Source organism: Myxocyprinus asiaticus, chromosome 4 (genome assembly GCF_019703515.2).
Source record: "Myxocyprinus asiaticus isolate MX2 ecotype Aquarium Trade chromosome 4, UBuf_Myxa_2, whole genome shotgun sequence".
NCBI classification, from domain to species: domain Eukaryota; kingdom Metazoa; phylum Chordata; class Actinopteri; order Cypriniformes; family Catostomidae; genus Myxocyprinus; species Myxocyprinus asiaticus.
In genome coordinates, this window is record NC_059347.1 from 18,482,736 (window position 1) to 18,509,994 (window position 27,259).

The 27,259-nt window shown below is 37.4% G+C and overlaps 1 protein-coding gene across 1 annotated transcript in view; it reads right to left on the reverse strand.

Annotated features, from left to right (window-relative positions):
- Positions 1–1,506: 1,506 nt before the first annotated feature.
- LOC127440213 (TLC domain-containing protein 3A-like) overlaps positions 1,507–27,259 on the reverse strand; it is a 52,455-nt gene continuing 26,702 nt past the window's right edge. Inside the window, exons 2-5 of the mRNA XM_051696683.1 lie at positions 25,241–25,327; positions 19,103–19,322; positions 11,360–11,455; positions 1,507–6,325 (exon numbers count right to left, since the gene is read on the reverse strand). Of these exons, the coding sequence (XP_051552643.1) occupies positions 6,005–6,325; positions 11,360–11,455; positions 19,103–19,322; positions 25,241–25,327 (724 nt within the window). The 3' untranslated portion in view covers positions 1,507–6,004. The remainder of the gene's footprint in view (positions 6,326–11,359; positions 11,456–19,102; positions 19,323–25,240; positions 25,328–27,259) is intronic.

Consider the following 27,259-nt stretch of genomic DNA (forward strand, 5'->3'; position numbering starts at 1 on the left):
AAACGAGCAAAAATCTGGGTTCCAGTGAGGCACTTACAATGGAAGTGAATGGGGGCCAATTTTTGAACATTAAAATACTCACTTTTTCAAAAGTAAAGCCACAAGACATAAACAATGTGTGTGTAAACATGATTTTAGTGTGATGAAATCATTTATTAACCTTTTCTGTGTAAAATTATAGCCAATTTTACAACTTTGTTGCCATGGCGATGTAATGTCAACAAACCCTAAAACCCCAAAACTGTAGAAATGACAATTTAAACAACTTTACAGCTCAAATAATACATGAGTTTTAACAGAAGAATTAACACAAGTGCTTTTATACAATTATGAGCTTCAAATTTCTGCTTTTAAACCCTCTAAAAATTGGCCTCATTCACATCCGTTGTTAGTGCCTCACCCTGCTCAATTTTTGCTTTTTTATTTATTTATTTTTTTTAGAAAAGTTAGGACGAGGCGAAAATAATTTCTGTGGTATTCAACATTATGTAACAAATGCTGTCAATTGAGCTTACTGTATTGTACCCAGAATATTCCTTTAATACAAGTGGTCCATCTTGGGCTAAATAGTTTCTGCCTTATTGTAAAGTGTTACCATAAAATCTTCATACTTTATGCCTGTGTTATTTTGCACTCCTTTGTACAGGAAACATAGTCCACTCAGTTAAAAGGATTCATCAAATCAAATTTATTTTCTCCAAAGTGTTGTTTGGATTTACAAGTTTCAAGAAAATAAGCTTAATCAAGTGTTTATATTAGTTTCACTCTGCAGCCCTTTTCTAAAAGGAGCTTTCTTAAAAGGTCATGCTATAAACAAATAAAATAACTATATATTTATATGAAATCTGATATATATATATATATATATATATATATATATATCGATCAGCCACAATATTAAAACCACCTGCCTAATATTGTGTAAGTCCCCTTCGTGCCACCAAAACAGCTCCAACCCTCAGCACAATTGTACAGAGCGGTTATCCGAGTTACTGTAGACTTTGTCAGTTCGAACCAGTCTGGCCATTCTCTGTTGACCTCTCTCATCAACAAGGCGTTTCCATCTGCAGAACTGCCGCTCACTGGATGTTTTTTGTTTTTGGCACCATTCTGAGTAAACTCTAGAGGCTGTTGTGTGTGAAAATCCCAGGAGATCAGCAGTTACAGAAATACTCAAACCAGCCCATCTGGCACCAACAATCATGCCACGGTCCAAATCACTGAGATCACATTTTTTCCCCATTCTGATGGTTGATGTGAACATTAACTGAAGCTCCTGACCCATATCTACATGATTTTATGCACTGCATTGCTGCCACACGACTGGCTGATTAGATAATCGCATGGATGATTGTTGGTGCCAGATGGGCTGGTTTAAGTATTTCTGTAACTGCTGATCTCCTGGGATTTTCACACACTACAGTCTCTAGAATTTACTCAGAATGGTGCCAAAAACAAAAAACATCCAGAGAGCAGCAGTTCTGTGGACAGAAATGCCTTGTTGATGAGAGAGGTCAACAGAAAATGGCCAGACTGTTTTGAACTCACAAAGTCTACGGAAACTCAGATAACCACTCTGTACAATTGTGGTGAGAAGAATATCATCTCTGAATGCTATTCTGAGATGTGGGTTGGTGCTGTTTTGGTGGCATGAGGGGGACCTACACAATATTAAGCTGGTGGTATTTATGGTAATTGAGTGTGTGCGTGTGTGTGTAAAAATCAAAATGTTATCAAAAATAGGAGGCAGGGAGCACTAAACATTGTGAATTAGAAATTCCGTGTAAGAAGTCATGCTTGGAGGTCAAGCTGACATAGCAAGGAAGTGAGTTGTCCTCACCAGGAAATAGATAATGCAAACATGACTTCTGGCTACATCCCAGTTCTCTGAAAGGTTTCCTTTCCCACTCGCCTCTTAGCAAGAGTTATGATTTAACTGAACTGGTTCAGAGATGGAACCAAGGAATGCTTTTGATTATAGGTGCTGTAAATTTTGTCAGATCATGGACCATTGATAAAATGCTTCTAGATGCATGCAAGATCTAGGAGCGTTAATAGACCAGCATGGACATACACTGACCTAAGCCGATGCCAATAAGTTATAATCCCTCACTGTCTAACCATGTCTACCTATGAGGAATGAATGCAGCTCAGAAAACAGTTACAATAGACATTTTTAGGTATTTTTTACATTAGATACAAAAAATCAAAGACAAAACACAGCAAGCACATACAGAGATTAGATTAAAAAAAAAAAATGATTGTAAGACTTCAACAAAAGTATGTCTGAAGAACAAAGTTAGCTGTAACAATTTATTCACGAATTATACATTTAAATCAATTAAACCTATTAGAACTAACATGATCAGAGTGTACATTACACTGAGCCTGATGATAGAGAAATGTCCTTAATATTATGTAATGTCCTTTGTAAATAAAAATAAAGGAAGTGAGCAGAGACAGTCACAACCTATAAACACCACCTGCCCAGGGCTCTTTTGCACTGAGCTTGTATCGATGCCAAACACAATTTTAATACAAGGCACTGTATTTAAGATCTTCCAGACAACATGATTTGGGTGGAAAAACAAAACCTTTTTAGATATGTCTTAATTACAGCTTCATTTCTTTCCTCAAATGTATTACTTTTCAAATTCTGAGGTATCTGCATACATCTACCTAGTTTAGATGTGTTAAAATCAAAGCAGCAGACAATCCCAAACAATATCTAATCCACTCATTTCCCCAGTTCTATCCTTCTTACAAAGAGATCAAATCTTATTTATCATTTATACATATATTGTAATTTTATAGTGAAGACAATTCCAGAGTTTTGTTGACTCAGGAACTGAAGAATGTCTAAGCCTCAAGCACAACCAGCCCTGTAGAGATTTGATTGTGTTAAGTGTCAGACACTCCGGGACAGTTAAGCTACATGTCACCTTTTTCATTTGCTGATTAGTAGAATCTATTGCTGAATAAAGTGCCTGACAATCTTTGGTCTACCAAACCAAATAGCTGTAAAATCACAAGTGTTGAAGTTAAACACAAAGAAAACCAAAAACATTAGCTGTAGAACTGATCGTCATTGTAGGAATTTTCCATTATACATTTAGATTTTTTTATTTTATTCCTTTTTCAAACAGTCTCATCTTTCATCTCTAAATAATAATGGATAAATGATAACTTTTACCAAACCCTGAGCTGAGGAGGCCTTGAAGAGGCTAAACAAAAGACTTCATATGACATGGTTTTAAAATCATATCATACAGTCCCTTGTGATTTAAAGGTCAAAAAGTGCCTTAACTAAGCCTGATATAAAAAACAATACGTTCAAGATTATTTATGGTCATTTTTTTATGATTTTCAATCCTCTGGATATAAGACTATTTATATGTTATGGATTATATATTATGTTATGGGTTTGTCTTACACTATACACAAATAAACTGCATTCAAAAAACATGCCCTATGACCTGTGAAAATGAGAGGGAGAGAGAGAGAGAGAGAGAGCATGTTCTAAAGATAGATCAGCAGATCACACTGCAACAGACTCACGCAAACAAGGAAAAAAATAGCGAAAAGCATCATTGTTCTTTACAATAGAAACCAAAACCCTAGAGAATAACTAAATGAATACTAAACTAACAGGAAACAACTTCTGTTAAATACAACCAACTCATCTGCCAAAATGCATCCAACCCCATAGAAACTTGCCACAAACAGGAAGCAACAGCATGAAAGTGTGCATTCTTACTTTTGAAAAGTACTAAACTTCTAGAAAGGGAGAGCAGGAAAAGCATTCCTACTCTTTCAGTCCAGGAAAGACCCCGTTCACCCTCTAAACGTGTGAGCTGGGAGCTTATACACACTATTATATAAGTCTTCTCTCTCTCTCTCTCTCTCTCTCTCTCTCTCTCTAATACACACACACACACACTTGCTAAAGGCAACTTTTAGGTCCAGTTTGTCTTAACACACTAAAAATGAGTGCATGGGTATGTACTGATTCTAATCCAACAGTTATGCACTTTTGAAAGTGCTTAATGGAATCTAAAGGTTTTTGTAAATAAAAACTTAGATGCATTCATATGGCATTCAGCATCAACTAAATGTATTATGAAAGATGATACAGTTTATGTTAAAAGCCCTGAAACAAAGGTTTCTGAGTTCCTTGCTAGCCTATGTTTTCACAAGCTCTCATATGGCCGCAGATCCTTTCTACAACAACAACAACAACAAAAATATACCCATCTATACTGCACATCAATTTAGAATTAAATACAATTATTATTCTAAAACTCAAACTGCAGGCTCAGTTAATGCAAAGATGAAAATTTGAGCTCCCCAGCAACATAAAGCCTCATAAAACCCACATACTTCACACCCAGTAACAAACACAGAATTATAACCAGCGTTTATATAACATTTTAATCAGTTCATTTCCATGACTCTTCCAGGTGTTCATGATTACTGGATAAAGATATTTAAAAATTATTGTAGAAAGACTGCACTCACAAGACTCAAAAAATATTTTAGCCTATTTTTAAAATGTACACATTTAAATTTCATATCCAAATTTCCATCAAATTGAATCATGTAATCTTTACCAAAGTTAAGTTAATAAAACTTAATATATTTAGCTTTTTTGTATTTTATTTTGTTGAAGATTACTCAGTGTTAATCAATTTGATGGAAATCTGTTATAAAAATGGATTTTGTTTTTAGAGTTAATTTCTAGTCCATGATATATTTTAGAGCTGAGAATAACTAGTAAAAACTGTTAACAGTTTGCATTAAGGTTGTATTTGTTAGCATCCATAAATGCATTAGGTTTCATGAACTAATGATTAACAATTATTTTTAAAGCATTTCATAATCTTGGTTAAAGTTATACAATTAATACAAAAACAATTGTTCATTGTTAGTTCATGTTAGCTCATAATACGTTAACTAAATAATAAAAATGTTATAAATGTTTTAGTATGCCTAGAAATAACATTAACCAAGATTAAATGACATAAAATTATTGTTCATTGTTAGTTCATGTAGCATAATGTAGTTAACATAATGTTAATGAAAACAACCTTTTTGTTTCCAAAGCATTACCAAAAAACTATATTTACTCTAGAAATTTCCATGACTTTAAAATATGGTTAATTTTCATTTCTTTTCCTTTGCATGTACAGATGTAAATATTAGGAGTGGGGTGTCAACTTTTCAATCCTTACAGATTATGCGTTTACATGGGTCATCCAACCACCCACAGACCCCTGCTTTGAAGCCCCCTGTGTTATTGCTTTGACTGCTGCCTGGAGATGCCCACAGGCATAATGTGGCCTAAAAGATATGCCAAGGGTTGTGCTCACTCTTTATACCCTGCAAAGACCCCACCCCCCTATAGACTCAAATCCTGCTCATACCATTGTAAACATAAGGCTATACTCTCTACTGCCCCCATGTGCAGGTGATCATAAATGCTGCTCTGATGTTAAAGTACTGTGAGTTTTTGAAGTAATGTTTGTTTAATGGTATATATTATTCATAGACGTGGCATAAAAGTTTCCCCCCTTTAAACCATGGTGTTTTAACACTTCAAGCACACATTCACACTATAAGTTAGGGTTGGGCAAGCATATCATATAGGACAAAGGAGAGAACTAAAAGAAAAACAAAGTAACATATAATTCTAATGACATTCAAAGACATCAGTCCAATCTGTAACAGATCCTCCAATTGGTAAAGGGAGAGAGGGTCACACCCCTCAATATCTGACCTAAAAGGCTCCTTGGATGTCACAGAAGGGAGTTAATCCAATGGAGTGGCTCTGAAATGGTAATTTATGTGTGGAATTGAGTAGAGAGGAGTAGTCTGCAGTAATAATGGTATTTCTAACAGGCGCGGGAGTCTAGTTGTACTGTAACATTAGTGGATGCAGTGCCGTAGCCTTCAGCTGTGACGTTGATTGGTAGGTTTGTTCTAGATAACAAAAGAGATTCCTTCACTAATCAGCCTTGGAGTTATCTGAGACCGGCTCGGGCGAGGACACTGGAGATACCTGGTTCTTTGCATCCCGTTGCCGCTTGTAGAGTCGGTAGCCTTTACGGCAGAGAAGGACGAACCAGTAGACTTGCGGTGCCAGGATGCAGAGGTTGCCCAGGTTGGCAGAGAGGGGCAGATGGAAGGGAACGCTGTAGAGCGGGATGCCGTAGTGGGAGCCGTACATCCAGTACATATAGGGGAAGAGTGCAATACGGCACATGAGGAAACTCAACAGCACCATGCCACCATTGACCTTGTGCAGCCAGCATTCCTGCATCCCCAACTACAGGAAGAGACAACAAAGCACGAATAAGAGGAAGAGGATACAAAACAGGGGTGACATCAATCATAATGGTGGATTCGACTAATCATGTTATCATGTTTACGCTTCTGTTTTGTGATGGGAAATTATGTCACTTAAGGCGCGGTAACATTTAACTTTGCAGAGCGAAATTTCGCGGGCGAAATACAATCATCTCAATTGTAATATGCGCAATCGGGGATTTTGCGTGATGGAATTTCCCCTTATGGATTTTGCGTGAATTTTCAAGTTTGGTGCACTCTGACAGGCAAATTTATTGCGATGACCAATAGGAAGTTGCCTGGTTAGGCAGTGACCTCTTTCAAGTTTCTATTTAACTTCACTCTCAAAGAGTATATAAAGTGCAGCATTAAAAAGAGGTTGGCAATTACTTTTTTGCTGTTTTAAAGTCCGCCCATGCCCTCCTCGCCCACGGAATTTCACCGTGCTAAGATAAAAGTGACTGTACCTTTAGTTAAAACAAGGCCATAGATCACCCATGAACTGTTTAAAGACCACCTGATGCATACGGCACTACAAATGGCAAGTACTTTCTAAAAATGGCAAGCTTCAATCTGATTTGCTGGCTTTATGCAATTTCTTGGGAGTCAATAAATAATACAAAAAAAAAATTCTATAGCGATTTTACAATACATATTATTCCAAAGGAGCTTTACAAAGCTGAAGACCACAATGGCAAGGAAAAACTCCCTTTGGGGCTGTTCAGACTGAATGCTTTCTTGCGTTGAAAAAACCTAGACCCAGTGCAACAAATGGAAAAGTAAGCAGATGTTTCGTTACGCATTTTTTATAGATCAACTTCTTTAATCTTGACTCAGCATCTAAAAATGCGGTGCTTTTGGGTGAGACGCTGAGCAACGGTCAAAGACATCCAGCTAGCGCATGTTTACATATAAATACTATTGAAAAAAGGTGACGAGGAATGCAATAACGTACTTGGTGTGAACGGTCCTTAAAATACTTAAGTAGATGAGGAAGAAACCTTAGGAGGAACCAAGACTAAGCTTGGGAAGCCCTCCTCGGGCTGGCACTTATTTAAAAAAAAAAATTTGTTATCCCCTTTTCTCCCCAATTTTGGAATGCCCAATTCCCACTACTTAGTAGGCCCTCGTGGTGGCGTGGTTACTCACCTCAATCCGGGTGGCGGAGGACAAGTCTCAGTTGCCTCCACTTCTGAGACTGTCAATCCGCGCATCTTATTACGTGGCTCGTTGTGCATGACACCGCGGAGACTCACAGCACGTGGAGGCTCATGCTACTCTCCGCGATCCACGCACAACTTACCACGCGCCCCATTGAGAGCGAGAACCATTTAATCGTGATCATGAGGAGGTTACCCCATGTGACTCTACCCTCCCTAGCAACAGGGCCAATTTGGTTGCTTAGGAGACCTGGCTGGAGTCACTCAGCACACCCTGGATTCGAACTCGCGACACCAGGAGTGGTAGTCAGCGTCAATACTCGCTGAGCTACCCAGGCCCCTCTTCGGGCTGGCACTTATTTAAACAAATGTATATAAACATACAGTACACAAATGTTTATTTGGAAAGATGCGATTCAGCAACATAGTATTAACTGTAATTGTGACTTATGTGTCATTTAATTATGATGATGAATAAAATGATGATAAGGATTATAATGACTTCTAATAAAATAAGAAACCATGCAACGTGCAAATTCAGGGTGTCTCTTCCTGAATTCCTGAGTCTGGGTGCACAGGTTTCAAATAGGTCTATCAAGCTCTCAGGCTGCTACAATGATTACTTCCTGTAGGACATTTAAAAGATATTTGTTCTTTGTTCAAGACACTTATTTAGCAGTGAGAAAACAAGATATCCTTCAGGGTTATATCTGATTTTAGATTTTCCACTTTTCTTAAATGTCATGTAAAAAGTGCACCTGGTCCCTTTAAATGTTGGTCTCTTGCTGTTTAAAGAGATAGTTCACACAAAATTTTTAATTCATCATTTACTCACCCACATGCCATCCTAGATTTGTATGACTTTCTTCTGCACAACACAAATTAAGATTTTTAGAAGAATATCTCAGTTCTGTTGGTCCATACGATCCAAGTGAATCAGTATCAAAATTTTGAAGCTCCAAAAGCACATAAAGGCAGCATAAAAGTAATCCATACGACTCTGGTGGTTTAATCCATGTCTTCAGAAGCAATATGATAGGTGTGGGTGAGAAAGAGATCACCTCCTCTTTTGTTTTTGTCGATTCGCATTTTTCGTGCATACTGCCACCTACTGGGCAGGGATGAGAATTTATAGTAAAAAAGGTCTTAAATATTGATCTGTTTTGCCTTTATGTGCTTTTTTTGGAGCTTCAAAGTTCTGGCCACCATTCACTTGCATTGTATGGACCTACAGAGCTGAAATATTCTTCTAAAAATCTTCATTTGTGTTCTGCAGAAGAAAGTCATACACATCTTTCTCACAGGTGAGGAAATGATGAGAGAATTTTCATTTTTGGGTGAACTATCCCGGTAAGTGGGCAGTTCTCGGCCAGAAATAGCAAAGTGGACAAGACTTTATGCTGAGAGTCAAAAGTCTGGCTACGCAAGAGTAGGTCGGTACTAGCACCTGTGCATGTAGCGATCTACTCTTGGGTAGCCAGACTTTAAATTATATTAAATGTAATATCTATATCTACCAAGAGGGGTCAGTGAGCATGTAATGGCATATGCAGCAAGTAATACATGCCTGAGAGCACTTTCACCTAATCACACCAAACTAGCCAAGAATCAGTGGACAGAGGTGGGGGGGTTAGAAGAGGACAGAGAATGAAAAAAACACAAACACAGAGAAAGAGAAAGAGCAAGGCAGACCAGACAGGCTGACAGAGAAAGAAAGATGAAGAATGCCATCACTTGACAGATAAAAGTGAGATATGATCAGGGGCATAGCCAGAACTTTTTTTCAGGGGTGGCCAGGTAAGACCCAGTTATTTTATTGGGGTGGCCAAAAAAATTCACTACTGACTGTGACATGCTGTACCAAAAGCTAATTCTACAGACAGAAATTCTGTAAATTCTACAGAATTTATAGATCAGAAATATACACAAGGGATTTAAAGTTATCAATTTATTTCCAATGCCATACAAAGAAGGAAAAAATTTATTGGCTGCATATCTAAAAAAACAAGGCTTGGTTGGTGTGGATGTTTGATGCATGTTTTTACTAGCTGTACCAATGTAGTCGCGAGTTCAGAACCCAAATTGATCCGCTTTTCCATGTTGCTGAATGTGCCGTTATGTACTGATCCTACATTGGCATCGCTGGCACGGCTACATGTAGTTTCTTTTTCCACGATACTGCAGTGAAATCAGAACCAAATGACCAAGCGTCCCCACGTCAATAAATAATGCAATAAAGTTGGCTTGACTTGGACGTTCTTGATTCACAAATAGTCGCAAATTTAGGGACCGTCTCTAAAGATACAGCAACATTGGAGCATACATATCCAAAACACTTACAAACATTTCCATAACAAAGAATACAACTTCAGTAACATTTGAAGCAAACGACTTACAGGTATACAACCAACTCCAAAGTGCGCATGTAGGTGTCTGCAATAATGCACAGCTTTTAGATTTTTGATATAATAATAAAAAAAAAAAAAAACATTTTGAGTTATATGTAAGCATTTCTATATTCATCAGTATTGTAATAGGCCTTGGTGTCGGGATCTGGATTTTATTTCGTGAAAAGCAGATTAAGTTGGGTTTCTATACTCGCGACTACATTGGTACAGTACAGCTAGTAAAAACATGCATCAAACATCCACACCAACCCAACCCAGCCTTGTTCTTGTTTTTTTAGATATGCAGCCAATAACCTACAAACAAAGAAGTCTTAAATAATGCCTAAACTAAAGACTCTGCTAACTAAATTCAGCTGACTCGATACATGTGTTAACGGACTATGATAATGGCCTACTCGGACAACACATTGTTTCCTAGAGCCGGCAGAAAATACTCAAAACAGACACAAGCAGCGTATCTATCAACCACAAATAATATAATATTGAGCAGCAGCCGTCAGAGTTGCATTGGAGTGAAGTCACCTCCCCTCTTCAAATGACTGGCTAGAGGAGGAGCTGTCGATCAAGAACTAGTGGACCAATGGGGATGCAAAACACCCCCTGATTTACATGAAACTCTGCTCACAAGTTTTTGAAAATCAAGCGCAGAACTTGGAAACAACAGCAAAGAAAAATACAGCGTAAGCGTACAAAAAATGAAAATATGAGCAAAACTGTCAGGGAGCACAAAAAACAGTAATATAACCAAGGAAAACATGATTTTGTTTGCAATTCTGATTACTTTTTTTTTTTTTGCAGCATATTTTAAATGTGTTTATATATTTTTGATTCATGCTTGTTATTGTTTGATCTGTGCTTATTATTTTGATCTGCGCTTTTTATTTATTTTTACGCTTATTCTTTTTTTATCTGTGCTTACTATTTTATGATTCACACTTATTATTTTTGGATCCGTGACCGCAATACATTTGGCGGGATTCTGATCCCATACGCTGCAACAGTCGTTATATGACATCACACCTCTACACACAGTGGTTTGTGCCATGTGGGCGGTTCGCAGCTTTTCAGCCTGAATAGCACAGACTGTTTGCGTCATAGAGCGGCAAAAAAAAGTCACCTGTCTGTCAGTGTTGTCAAAAGTGCTTTGCACAACAGGGGTGGCCAGAGGGGTGGCCAAGCTTCAATCAGGGGTGGCACTGGCCACCCATGTCCACCACGTAGCTACGCCCCTGGATATGATATGAAATCTGAACCGCAGAGTGAATACTTGGCCGAGTGTCAGGTGCTCTGATGGGTTTCCATCTCTGTATTTAGCTAACACATTAGTCTTGACAAAATGGAAAAGTGTTAACTAGGAGCTCCTCTCTGGAGCTGGCATGAGCAGTGCTGTGAAGGATCGCTGAGTTAAGCGCACATTGTGTGTGAGTATGAGTGTGAGTGTTTTACCTGAATGAGGATTTTGCCCAGTGAAACAAAAGGAGTGCTGAGCTCTGTGAGGAACAGACAGCCAATGAAGTAATCACCCTGATCCTTCCTGAAGAACTGGTGTAGAGAACAAAAACACAGTCAGCACAAACATGCACACTCACACGCTGTCATTAAGACCAATAGGGGTGTAAAAGTGCACTGATGCATTGCGATGTATTGATCTGACAATGAAAATTAAATGCATTAATTATGGAATTTAATAAACTTTTATTTATGTACTGTATATAACTTGGAATAAATCACCCAAAAGGAAAATTCTATCATCATTTACTCACTCTCATGTCATTCCAAACCCGTATTACTTTCTTTCTAATGTGGAACACAAAAGGACATGTTTTAAGGTATATCCCGGTCAGTCTTTTCCATATGATGGTGGACGATAGTGACTCATTTTAAAAATTAATTTTTAAAACTTTTAACAAGAAGTGAAAATAGAACTTTTCAACATGTCATTACATTTTTTTGCAAAACCTTTATTCAACAGCAGTAGTATTTGTGATATATTGCTTAGTTATAATAATAATAATAATAATAATAATAATAATAATTATTATTATTATTATTATTACAGTGAATATTATATTTTACTATACAGTCGTAATATATTTCTGTCACAGTTTCTTCAATTTCAGGCAACTAGCTTTTATTTTGAATTGTGCTTTTATTATGACATGTGTTTTTTGCTGGAAGCTTCACCGACATGGTCCAGTGTAATCACTGAAGACTTTTAAGTCATGTCTGAAATCTCATCTCTTTACATTAGCCTTTGAGTCTGACAAATTAAATGTATGTTTTGGAGTGTTTGTATTTTGGGTTTTAGATTTCTGGTGTTTGTGTGTATGGTCATTTTTAAATTTTATTTTTTAAATTTTATTACTGTGAAGCACTTTGGTCAACTCTGTTGTTTCATAAATAAAGCTGAGCTGAGATTAAAGCACAAATGCAGTGATTTTAATTATATAAATATATATTTTACATGTGCTGCATGGTTCACAATGGATAAGTGCTCTGCTTTGTCATCTCATACAACGTGAATGATTCTCAATGTCTGTGGAGTTTCTAGTGGATGAGCGGTCAGATTTATTTAAAGTACGCAGCTCTTCTACAGTAAGATTGCAGCCATTAGTGGTTTAATAAATTACACTAGGACATGTCACGATTTTAATTTGATTAACTGTCCTCATAAGGCTGCGGTTCTCTCGGTTGGTTGTGCATCTTTTTCTTCCACACTTTTTCCTTCCACTCAACTTTCTGTTAATATGCTTGGATACAGCACTCTGTGAACAGTCAGCTTCTTTGGCAATGCATGTTTGTGGCTTACCCTCCTTGTGAAGGGTGTCAATGATTGTCTTCTGGACAACTGTCAGATCAGCAGTCTTCCCCATGATTGTGTAGCCTAGTGAACCAAACTGAGAGACCATTTTGAAGGCTCAGGAAACCTTTGCAGGTGTTTTGAGTTCATTAGCTGATTGGCATGTCACCATATTCTAATTTTTTGAGATAGTGAATTGGTGGGTTTTTGTTAAATGTGAGCCAAAATCATCACAATTAAAAGAACCAAAGACTTAAACTACTTCAGTCTGTGTGCACTGAATTTATTTAATACACGAGTTTCACAATTTGAGTTGAATTACTGAAATAAATGAACTTTTCCACGACATTCTAATTTATTGAGATGCACCTGTATATATATATATATATATATATATATATATATATATATATATATATATATATATATATATATATATATATATATATGCACATACTGGCAGCCAAAAGTTTGGAATAATGTACAGATTTTGCTGTTTTGGAAGGAAATTGGTACTTTAATTCACCAAAGTGGCATTCAGCTGATCACAAAGTATAGTCAGGACATTACTGATGTAAAAAACAGCACCATCACTATTTGAAAAAAGTCATTTTTGATCAAATCTAGACAGGCCCCATTTCCAGCAGCCATCACTCCAACACCTTATCCTTGAGTAATCAAGCAAAATTGCTGATTTGGCACTAGGAAATCACTTGCCATTATATCAAATACTGCTGAAAGCTATTTGGTTCGTTCAATGAAGCTTAACATTGTCTTTGTGTTTGTTTTTGAGTTGCCATAGTATGCAATAGACTGGCATGTCTTAAGGTCAATCTTAGGTCAAAAATGACAAAAAAGAAACAGCTTTCTCTAGAAACTCGTCAGTCATTCATTGTTTTGAGGAATGAAGGCTATACAATGCTTGAAAATGCCAAAAAAATTGAAGATTTCATACAAAGGTGTACACAAAATCTTCAAGACAAAGGACAACTGGCTCTAACAAGGACAGAAAGAGATGCGGAAGGCCCAGATGTGCAACTAAACAAGAGGATAAGTACATCAGAGTCTCTAGTTTGAGAAAGAGACGCCTCACATGTCCTCAGCTGACAGCTTCATTGAATTCTACCTGCTCAACACCAGTTTTATGTACAACAGTAAAGAGAAGACTCAGGGGCTGCAGACCTTATGGGAAGAATTGCAAAGAAAAAGCCACTTTTGAAACAGAAAAACAAAAAGAAAAGATCAGAGTGGGCAAAGAAACAGACATTGTACAACAGATAATTGGAAAAGAGTGTTATGGATCTTAACCCCATTGAGCTTTTGTGGGATCAGCTAGACTGTAAGGTGCGTGAGAAGTGCTGGACAAGACAGCCACATCTATGGCAAGTGCTACAGGAAGTGTGGGGTGAAATTTCACCTGAGTATCTGGACAAACTGACAGCTAGAATGCCAAAGATCTGCAAAGCTGTCATTGCTACACATGGAGGAGTTTTTGATGAGAACTCTTTGAAGTAGTTTAAGAAGTTCTGAACAGTTTTTTCAAATTGTAATAGTAATTTTTCATGTTATTAATGTCCTGACTATACATTGTGATCAGCTGAATGCCACTTTGGTAAATAAAGGTACCAATTTCTTTCCATAAGAGCAAAATCTGTACATTATTCCAAACTTTTGGCAGCCATTGTATATATATAACTTTATTTGACTTTAAACATTATGTATAAAATACTCTATAAATATAAATTTTTTAATGACTACATAGTTAAAAAAGGTATTATGCTCTACGTTCTTATTTTCTGACTTACAGTGCATTCATAAAGTATTCTGATCCCTTCATTTTTTTCCACATTTTGTTATGTTGCAGGCTTATGCTAAAATGCTTTCATTTTTTTTTTCACATCAATCTACACTCCATACCCCATAATGGCAAAGCAAAAGCCCAATTTTTGATAACTTTGCAAATTTATTAAAAAGGAAAAACTGAAATATCACAATGACTTAAGTATTCAGACCCTTAACTTAGTACTTACTGTAGTTGAAGCACCTTTGGCATTTTACTGCCTCAAGTCTTTTTGGGTATGATGCAACAAACTTTGCACACCTGGATTTGGGGATTTTCTGCCACTCTTCTCTGCAGATCTTCTCAAGCTCTGTCAGGTTGGATGGGGACTGTCAGTGGACAGCCATTTTCAGGTCTCTCCAGAGATGTTCGATTGGGTTCAAGTCCGGGCTCTGGCTGGGCCACTCAAGGACATTCACAGAGTTGTCCCTCAGCCACACTTGCGTTGTCTTGGCTGTGTGCTTAGGGTCATTGTCCCATTGAAAGGTGAACCTTCAGCCCAGTCTGAGGTCCTGAGCTCTTGACAAGGTTTTCATTAAGGATATCTCTGTATTTTGCTGCATTCAGCTTTCCTTCAACCCTAACCAGTCCCCCAGTCCCTGCCACTGAAAAACACCCCCACAGCATGATGCTACCACCATCATGCTTCACCGTTGGGATGGTATTGCGCAGGTGATGAGCGGTGCCTGGCTTCCTCCAGACATGACACTTGGAATTGTGGCCAAACAGTTCAGTCTTCGTTTCATCAGACCAGAGAATCTTGTTTCTCACATTCTGAGAGTCCTTTAGGTGCTTTTTTGCAAATTCCAAGCAGGCTTTCATGTGTCTTGCACTGAGGAGAGGCTTCCGTCTGGCCACTCTGCCATAAAGCCCAGATCGGTGGAGTGTTGCAGTGATGGTTGTCCTTCTGTAAGTTTCTCCCATCTCTACACATGATCTCTGGAGCTCAACCAGAGTGACCATCGGGTTCTTGGTCGCCTCTCTTACCAACTCCCCCGATTGCTCAGTTTTGCCAGGTGGCCAGCTCTAGGAAGAGTCCTGCTTTTGTTTTTTTTTGTAGCCTTCCCCAGATCTGTGCCTTGACACAATCCTGTCTCTGAGCTCTGCAAGCAGTTCCTTTGACCTCATGGCTTGGTTTTTGCTCTGATATGCATTTTCAGCTGTGAGACCTTATATAGACAGGTGTGTGCCTGTCCAAATCATGTCCAATCAATTGAATTTGCCACCAGTGGACTCTAATCAAAGTGTAGAAACATCTCAAAGATGATCCAGAGAAATGGGATGCACCTGAGCTAAATTTCAAGTGTCATAGCAAAGGGTCTGAATACTTATGTCAATGTGATATTTAAGATTTTTCTTTTTAATACATTTGCAAAGTTATCAAAAATCTGTTTTTGCCTTGTCATTATGGGGTTTTTAACATTTTAGCATAAGGCTGCAACATAACAAAATGTGAAAAAAATGAAGGGGTCTGAATACTTTATGAATGCACTGTATTTTCAGTTTTAAAATCTACCAAATCCATATACTCCCCACCCCCACTAGTGTGGACATGTTTGATCATCCCGCCAGACACATTTTGTTGGATTTTGTTTGAATAATTATGAATAATAAAGAATAATTTAATCGCATCCAAACAAATTGTAACAAAATGTCACATTTCCCGATGTATCGCATCATTTAGTAAAACATTGTAATCAAATCAAATTATTGTCAGAGCAAATATTTACACCTCTAGTGACCAGGTATTTTATACTACTACAGTAAAAAACAGTGTTTTTAAACCTAATTGAGGGTATTAATTATGCTGTAATAAAGTGTCCAAATATAAGACATACTGGACTGAGAGCCAAAAATGAAGAACCTGACCCTCATGAGCAAACACAAAGATTACGCTGCAAAAAAAAAAAAAAAAAAAAATCACAGAATGATGTTTTCACAGACAGATGATGTTTTTTTATGACCTGTAATTATTCTGTGATGTGTTTTGTGTGTGTGTTAATGGTTATCATCATACAGTGGCCCCAAAAATATTCGGACACTTAAGCAACACTTATGAATTTCATTGCACTAGATGACAAAACATCAAAACAAGTGGCATCTGCTAAAAACTATACCATATCTTAATGATACCTTTCTGAGAACTAACATTTAGCAATTACATTTAACCAACTGGTTCCAAGGACATTTTAAGTGGATGCATGAGGTCAGTTCCCCTCAAGTTTACACAGGTGCCCTAGCAGAGTAACCACAGCTGTAGTTCATCACATTAACTATGGACATGTTCCACTAACATTTGACAGTCACACAGTGTCCAAATACTTTGTCTTTACTATGAAAATAATATCTACTGCTTTATAATTTAAAATGTAAACTTCTTTGTGCAAATGCTGTGCTTTGAAATGTGTGCCTGTGCTATATTTCTTTAAAATAAATGTCACTTGGTTTGACTTTCTGTTTTCCAATGCAATGATGTTCTTACACTTTTAGGTGTTCAAATACGGTTTGGGGCCACTGTACGTGTTACGACACAAGGGAGCTCATGCTAGGGGATAAAAGGTGTGTATAATGTGTGTATAAATGTAACAAGATAAGAATGACCAGTCAGAACAGCCATTTGAATCCTTCCAAAAAACCTGCAGCAATTCTAATAGTAATCCTACACTTCCCTGCATGTGGGGAGGTTTGCTACCAGTCAAAGAGACAAAAAGTATTTAAACTTAAGGAAATAGATATAGTCTATGACTTAATTATCTGCACATACATTTCCTCATTGCCTATGAATAACACTCTATTACGCATTAGGGTAATGTATTACATAATGTATATGTCAAGATTTATTGAATGTTATATATATCTTACGCAATAACCCATTGGACAGCCTTTCATATGTTTTGCTATGGTGGTCTGGGCCTTTGTCTTTGTTTGTGTCATAATGATGCATGTCAGAATTTGTTTGTGACTTTATGTGTAGTGGGTCATTTTGTGTGCTTTTGTGGAAAGGGAGCACAAAGCCAAAGTGTGGCATGGTATCTGAGTCGCAGCTGTGTGTGAATAATGAAAGCGTGTGTAAAGTGATCTCATATCACCACTGACAGCCCAGAGACACCAAACAAAAGACAAGGTTTCCACTAGTGTAGTGTGTGTGCATATGTCCCTCTGCATGTACTCTGGCAGTGTAACAGCTGCTATTAAGGTAATTGTTTTTCATGGATCAGGTACTTAACGGGCACAATAGCGCTGCAGCCCCCTGTCAATGTTCCCTCCCATTTTGTCCTGCCTAATGATAGGTAGGTCTGTCTGTTGCTGTGGTTATTTGAGAAGGTCCATTACTCTTTCTCTTCGTATTGTTACTATCATTACTCAGTCTTGGTCTCTATCCCTGTAGTCAATGTAACAGTCGGGTTCTAGAAGTAAAAAATCCTATTCTTTATTTCCATAGAGAAATTGATTTCTAGCGATAATGTATAAACCTTTCAAGACGGACCTAACATGAGCTCAGGGATCAAGTAGTGGTCTATGTTTCTGTAGAAGCTCGTGAATTTAACTTTCTTTTTAATAGATGTGTTTAATAGCCAAATTCCTGGTGAAAACTACACTACCCAAAATCTCAAAGAGAGAACCACCAATCAGATAAGTCAACGTGTGTGTGAATTTCTGGACACAGAAATTGCAACAGTAGAGCTTAGCAGCGATCGGCCACTCCACTTATGCACTGCAAATGATGTAATCGAGTCGAGTCAAGATTTTTCAATAAACTTAAAATATTTAGTTTTTATACTTACATTTAATAAATGATTATAATGCAATAGTTTTATATTAGACTGTCACTTTTGATTTGATTGCGTAATTCACAATGCATTTTGGGATGAGTAGTTCATTTCCTCTTGCACCTTTGCCTTTTTTTCTTTTTTTTTTTTACAATTTGTATTTTTGTTTTTTGAATCAAATCAAAGATTGTAGTGCAATTCTTCTTGGAGATAGTTGGTTTGGTTTATTGCTTAAAACAAATTTTTTGTATTATTTTTATTTTCTCCCCTTTTCTCCTCAATTTGGAATGCCCAATTCCCAAAGCGCTCTAAGTCCTTGTGGTGGTGTAGTGACTCGCCTCAATCCAGGTGGCAGAGGACGAATCTCAGTTGCCTCCGTTTCTGAGACCGTCAATCTGCGCATCTTATCATGTGGCTTGTTGAGTGCGTTACCGCGGAGACCTAACGCGTGTGGAGGCTCACGCTATTCTCCGCTGCATCCAAGCACAACTCACCACGTGCCCCACCGAGAGCGAGAACCACATTATAATTAGCACTCAGCACGCCCTGGATTCGAACTTGTGACTCCAGGTGTGGTAGTCAGCGTCTTTACTTGCTGAGCTACCCAGGCCCCCCCTTAAAACTCATTATTGAATAATTTTTTTAAATTCCTACGGAGAAAATTAATGTGCATAATACTTCCAGAACCACGGCCACAGAAAAAGTGGGGGTAAATGTTGCACTCTATTTCTGTGCTTCTCTAACTCTATTTTCTCTCTATTTCTCTCTCTTTCTCTCACCAGTGTCACAGGTAGCAGGATGGTGAGAAGTGCAATGTGATGGAGGACCAGCAGGAACTCTTTCCTCACAAATGAGTTGACTGTGCGCAGAGTGTGGTTCTCATAATCCTTGTGACCTTTGACCCGGAAGCGATAGTAATGGCTGAGGTACATGGCGAAGATGTCATATGACATGTAGGGCACGCCATACCAAATGACAAAATGGGTGGCCAGCCAGTGTCTGGAACAGAAGACGAACAGAACAGGTGAACATATAGTAGCTCTCTTCCAAAACCTAGTGTGCTTTTTTGCTGTCTACTACCTATATAGGCAATGTTTCACATTAGTGACTGATTTGGAATACTCTACATAGCATGTCGCTAAGCTATGACGCAATACTCTAATAGGCATAAAAATACACTGAACACATAAATATTAGGTAAAACAATCCCTTTTAATTAGATTGGACTTTTTTTTTATCAATACTTTTGTTAATGAAATAGACCTATTTACAAGGAACTTTTATCTTGACTCATCTTCGATTATTTTTTCTTCACTAATGCATTCTGGATTGCCTTCTCTGTGAAAGATACATGCAATTGTGCCTTATAATTTGGCCAGAAGAAGGTAGCTTAAAGGTAAAGTTAACCCAAAAATGAAAATTCTCTCATCATTTACTTACCCTCATACCATCCCAGATGTGTATGACTTTCTTTCTCCTGCAGAACACAAATGAAGATTTTTAGATGAATATCTCATACAATGCAATTGAATGGTGGCCAGAAATTTTAAGGTCCATAAAGCACATAAAGGCAGCATAAAAGTAATCAATAAGACTCCAGTGGTTAAATCCATATCATCAGAAGCGATTTGATAGGTGTGGATGAGAAACAGATCAATATTTAAGTAATTTTTTATCATAAATGTCCACATTCTTTTGTTTTTGGCGATTCACATTTTTCGTGCATATCGCCACCTTCTAGGCAGGGAGGAGAATTTATAGTAAAAAAGGACTTGAATAATTATCTGTTTCTCTCCCACACCTATAATTTTGATTTATAAGACATGTATTTAGCCACGGGATTCGTATGGATTACTTTTATGCTGCCTTTGTGCTTTTTGAAGCTTCAAAGTTTTGGTCACCATTCACTTGCATTGTATGGACCTACAGAGCTGAGATATTCTTCTAAAAATCTTTGTTTGTGTTCTGCAGAAACAAGAAAGTCATACACATCTGGGATAGCATGAGGGTGAGTAAATGATGAGAGAATTTTCATTTTTGGGTGAACTATTCCTTTAAAAGGCAGCACAGTACTGCTGCCTGTTGTTTGGAACAGCCTTCACGTTTTAAGGCATCATATGCCTATTATGCCTTAAAATGCTGTCTAGGTAGGCAGGTCACTAGGTTTTGGGACAGAGCTTATGTGTGGAGTGATGTCAAGAAATGCTTACAAATCTTCGAACAAAATCATTGTCTTTTTTATATTTTGAAAGAACTTTTTGAAGAAAGTATTGTGAAGAAATACATTAAACATAAAAAAGAACAGATGTTAGGAGGCTTATATAAAACTCTCATAGTACATGTTAATAAATGCTGATTGCTAAATATAAGCTTCACAGGTTTATACATGTTTTCTTATTAACAACTAATGAATTTGTTATGTAACATAGAAACAAAAAAATAAATCAGTTAAATAAATGAGCATGGGACATATGCAGATTTTTACCATACACATACAAATAAACATACACACAACAATGAACAGTAGGTATTCAAGCCTTTTAAGACTTTGAGTACAGTGCATGACAGGGATAGACTGGACTAAAACCAGCCTGGGACCTTTGCCAGCCCAACATAACCCACAACAGATAATTCCCCTCTATTTCCACTATATGTGTATCAAACATGCATATATTACAAAATAGCGCCTGCTATTTTAAGGGCAGATGGATGGATTCAGCCTTAAAGTTTTGCAGTTGAAAGAAAATAGTACAGGATTGAAACTACATGAGGGTGAGTAAATGATGAAAAAAAAAATTCATTTTTGGGTGATCAATCCCTTTAACACACCCAATGTCATTGGCTGCTCCTTGTCACTCAGGATCACAGTTATGCTTGTGCTCAAGCCAAGTATTAAGCCTTTGGGGGATTAAGCAGGCTGGCTGGGAGTTTCTCTAGGGCTGCCAGGCAAGTACCTGCAGTGGATTACCCTCTGTTATGCCACAAACTCATCCCAGCACTCACAATGCACATCCCACCCTGCCCATCTGAACAGGTGGCTGGTTGCATTACAGGTGCCACTCTAGTGATAGGGAAGGGCAGAGGGAGGGAGGGTACAGAGGAAGGTAACAGCTGGAGCCCTGGGACTCCATGTACCTAATCTCCTCCTCCCTGTGTCCTTGGGGCAGGGGAGGAGCCATGGGGTCAGCAGATGTGGCGTGGGAATAGAGGTAAGCACTGTTGCCCTGAGGCTGTAGTAATTGGCCACTGAGCTGAACAAAGGCACGGGCAGGTAGAGCCTGACTGATCCCACTTTTCAAAAGACACCGCACCACTTATAAATATCATATGTCACTTTTCTACAGACAGGGTTCTGGTGCCCAATCTGGAACAGTTCAGTGCATTTTCAGTGCAGAAAAGCCAGTTCGCCCCATAAACTTGCTGGTTTCAAAACATCAGGTTTGTGAATCAAAGGCCCGCGGGGTGGGATAATGTCCATCCCAAGTAAAGCAACAACAACTTAATATGGTAAAACTAATGTCATAGATTACACTAGATTACTCCTAATCACAAAGCTGAATACACTGGAAATTGCCGTTCTGGCAATACTGTAGTGTCCGCATTCAGTCAATGGACAGCATGTTCCTATGAATGTCGTGCTGCACAGCTGCTCCAGCCACTTTATATTTCTCATCCATATAAAATAAATTATATTATTTAAAAATATCACATGTGACTTAAAGGCTGTGAATAAGTACTACTAAATGTACACCAATAAATGTAGTTTATTGTAGTTTACTTACAGAATCTACAGACATTCAGATGTGTTTCACCCATTAATACAGTCCATATACTGTAAAGTTCCAGTATCAATATGCCCTCAGATGTTAAAAGTTTTTATGTATGAAAAGCAGCTCCTCATGACAAAGATGCTGAATCTAATTACTTTGGGTGTTAAAATTCGTTCTCAAAACGTATTCTCAAGATGAATAATCAAAGGTCGTGATGCAACATGTTTATTTGTGGGCAGTAGTATTCTGTAATATAGCCAATTACGTCATTGTTCAGCTCTTAAAGGAATACCTCACCCAAAAATGAAAATTCTCTCATCATTTACTCACCCTCATGCCATCCTAGATGTGTTTGACTTTCTTTCTTCTGCAGAACACATATGAAGATTTTTAGAAGAATTTTTCAGCTCTGTAGGTCCATACAATGCAAGTGAATTGTGACCAAAATTTTTAAGCTTGAAAAAGCACATAAAGGCAGCATAAAAGTAATCCATAAAATCCAGTGGTTAAAGCTGAAGTATGTAACTTTTTCTGTGTTAAAATACTTTCTCCTATCCCAGTTTAATATGCAGACAACTACCAGTAAGGCATTTATAGGTTAATTTTCTCGAAAGATCTTTGTTTCTGTAGCACTATGAGAATTGTTCTCTTTGTTTAAAGTGGCCCGCTTAGACCCGCCCCAACAACGTTACTCAACCTATGGCGTGAGTTGGGGGTGGGACTATGTTAGTTTGACCAGTGGTGGGGGGCGTATTCAAAAAGCTGTTTTAAAAAAGTTTATTTATGCAATTCCGTTTGGTGGCGCCAGTGGAGCCGAAATTACATAAATCAGTTTTAAATCCATATTTTCAGAAGCGATATGATAGGTTTGGGTGAGAAAGAGATCAATATTTAAGTCCTTTTTTACCATAAATTCTCCTCCTCGCCTAGAGGCGATATGCACTAAGAATGCGAATCGCCAAAAAACAAAAAAAGAAAGTGAAGTGAGGAACTGAAAGTAAAGATTTATAGTAAAAAAAGGAATAAAATATTTATATGTTTCTCACCCACACCTATTATATCACTTCTAAAGATATAGATTTAACCACTGGAGTAGTCCTGATTACTTTGATGCTGCCTTTATGTGATTTTTGGAGCTTCAAAGTTCTGGTCACCATTCACTTGCACTGTATGGACCTACAGAGCTGAGATATTCTTCTACAAACCTTCATTTGTGTTCTGCAGATAAAAAAAAGTAATACAAATCTGGGATGGCATGAGGGTGAGTAAATGATGAGAGAATATTCATTTTTGGGTGAAATGTACCTTTAAGACAGCGGAAACACGGGCCAGTTTTGAGAAAGGTTTGCAGATCCTCTGGCCGAGCATCAGCCGATTACAAGAACCAGCCCCATTTCAGTGGAAACAGTTATGCAGGTGGACATGGAAAAATGGTGAACCATCCTCTAAACCAGTGTTTCCTAACCTTTACACCCATAGCACCATCAGTAAACTCAAGTACCTCTTCATCGAAAAACAAAACCAAAGACTAAATATAATTTAGGCCACGTCCACACTAATACGTTTTTGTTTGAAAACACATCTTTTTCTCTACATTTTGGCCTTCCATCCACACTGAGGCGACGTTTTTGTCAGCAAAAACTGAGCTTTTTGAAAACACTCTCCCAAGTGGATAAATTTGAAAACATCGTCTTCGCGTTGTAGTGTGGACTGGGAAAACAGAAATATCTGAAAACGATGACATATCTGTTGTCATGTGACTCAGTCATGTGATCCATTCAACCAAAACAATCAACATGGAGGCCCGTGTTATAGCAGCGCTGTTGTGCCTGATATTCACTTTGATAAATGTCACTTTCTACAACATTCATATTGCATTTCTTTAAATGCAACAGGAAGTTTACTCGGAACTGGTGTCCGGCGACTGAATACGAGGACAATTGCGTTTCAGACAATACATGCAACGGCAATTTTTTCTGCATGTGCAGTAAGGTGACTTAAGCATTTTTATATGTTTCATGGTGGACGAGCAACTTTTGGAAAATGCTTGAAAACAGCAGTTTGGACGGAGAGTGATTTGAAAATGAAAGTGCCGTTTTCAAATGTATCCGGATAAATGTAGACATAGCATTAATGTTATCATTAATGCTGATTATTATTGATCGATCAGTATTGCCTGTTTTGATAGCTTGGTACATAATTTAAATATTAATTTTACACATTTTATTTTATCATTAGTTTTTCATCATTTTAGCTTTAAAAAAATGCACCAATTCAATGAATTCCAACAATAAATATGCTGTATTGATGTCTATTGTTTGCATGCATAATTTGTATTATTTAAAAGTATTTGCACTGATGTGTAGAACAAGTGCTTAAACAATACTTTCTCTTTAAGAATACAGGAAGTTCAGTGGCTCGAGTGTCTCACAGTGTTTTGGTTGAGCTAATGAGAATGGAGTCTCACAGCTTCTTTCGTACTTTGAGTGATTAGAATTAAAAGTTTCTTTTTGAATTGATTTTGATCAACAACAGATTATAAAAAACAGAAATAGTTTTAAAAAGAGACATTATTCAATGACAAATGGATTGCATGGATCTCATCTTTGGACACAGATTACACAATGAGTCAAATCAAAGTTTTACTCTCAACACGCAGTGAAAGTATCTCAGTGCTAGACTTCGCATAGAGTAAAAGATCCATCTTGGGATTTTAAGAATCGATGTTTGGATCATTCAAATGAAGATGATCATGATTAATAGGTAAATCAATGTTTTTATCTATCCCTAATCCCTCTTATTTTTATTTTAAACAATATACATTTTGTTTTATAGATCCAACAAAGAAAAATTTTATTCTGTTCATCTACCCCCTGTACCCCGGTTGATAATCACTGCTCTAAAGTACTTTCTGTCAGCTAGTTTGGCAGTCATTTCCTGTGTTTTTTCAACTATTAATTTCTACAGCTGTATTTTCATAATTGATAAGAACAGAGTTTTCATGCGATTTGTTGCTAAAACATTCCACTATGACCTTTATAACACAGTTAGGGATATTTACTCCAATGCAGGATAGTGCGATCCTTTGCTGTAACAGAACTCATTATTTGCACTTTAAAAGATGTGGTGTAGGATTTGTTGACTTACCGATCTGCGATCACATTACCTCTGCACGAGGACACCACAATGATGCCAGCTGTGGTGGCCATAACAGCATGAATGGATGACACCAGCCTGTCAGTGAGAAAACAAATTTAATACATACACTTCACCTCAAATTCAGCTATTTTCACTCACATCTATTAGAGAGATTGCCAAGAAAGACTAAGGACAACACATAATGCTTAAGGTTTCAAACAATGGAAAATAGATCATTGCTATTTGTATGGTTTCTCTGAAACAAAGGCCAATGTCTAGAGCTGTACCAATACAATGTTATATCGATATATCACAATACTTTTTCTCATAATATTGTATTGATACTTCAGATCCCTCTATTTTTTTCTGATTACATTTTTTTTTATTATTATTGATTCATATAGATAACAAAGAAATGTAAAACATATACAGTATATACAGAATCAACATTTAACCCCCACTATTACCCCTCCCCCTCCCAATCCCCAACCCCACCCTGACCCTCAACAACATCCCAGTGGTCACACATGATTATAGTCACACACACACACACACACACACACACACACAAACATATATATATATATATATATATATATATATATATATATATATATATATATATATATATATATATAGTGATTTCATCTAAATCAAAAATACAAAATATCAATAATACATAGTTAATGGAAGTGCAATAATAATTTACTGAAGAAATAAATTCAGACATGACACTTGACATTAAGATCATATTACCCCATAACTTTATTATACATAATATTCAGCATTATATATAGTAGGATATATGACACAATCATTAAACCTCTGTAAACTTTAATTTTCTCTCGCACATCAAACGGACATCCATCCATCACGCTGAAAAGGTGTCTCTCTCTTCCACTGCTGGTTTCAGTTTCAGCCTAACACGTACAAAACCTATGGCTGCTAGTTTGCAATAGTATTTAAGAGCTCCTATTGTGCAATGAAGCGATTTCCATTTTTATGCCCGCGTTACGTTGGCGTAGGACGTCGTGCGTAATGAATAGAATAGATGCTAAAATAATTAAAAAATAAAACAGAATTATAAAAAATGCCCCATCTCCATGATGTGCACCGTCACATTTTTTAACCGTGATTTATCGTGCTACGATAAACCGTTACACCCCTACTAAGAAATTTCTGTATTTTTTGCTGGCTGATTCGACAGTGTCTGGACTTTATACTGACAGCCTTGGATTTTACTCCGACACCTATTAGTGTAGACAAAAACACACAAAAAAACCCTAAATGTTTTCTGTTAATGGATGCCATTGTAGGAATAACAAATTCACAATCCAAAAGTGTCTGATGATTGAGTATTCGAATGGTCATGTGTTAAACCATTCAACATTACCTACCTTCTGTATAATAAAACAGATGTTGACTGGAGTCTTTGCCTTATGTGAGTGTACAATAATTTTAAACATATCAAAAAGCAATATTCACTTGTTTAGATATAACACTTATTGACATGTTGAGACAATTACACATGAATGCTACAGTAGCACACTGCTCTTTATGAACGTTCATTGAACTCCACTAATCATCAGGGAAGGCTCAGCCATAACTTGACATCCATGGCTAAGTTGAGTGAGAGTGCTCCGATCAGCCTTTGTTGTAATGAGGTTAAATGTACAAGTCAGGCAGGCCTGAAATACATCCTCCACTATCAGACCCTAAAGTGAGTTAAGGTCACACTGTATGTGTGCGTTATAGACAAAGAGACACTGCTTATTCTGTCCCAATGTTTTTACTGTACCTTGCTACATCTCCTGCACTTCACATACTGAGTTACAGTGCAGCTGCTGAGATAAACACTACCACTACAGGACACTCATTTACCAAAGATTTCACCATTCATTAATGTGGTGGTAGTCTGTGTTGTAATCTAAGCAAATATTTGAGCTTGATTCATTAATAACAGTCAGAGGACACGTGTTGTAATAGTGTTACTCTAATGATACTGAAGAACATACTTGAGAGGAATTA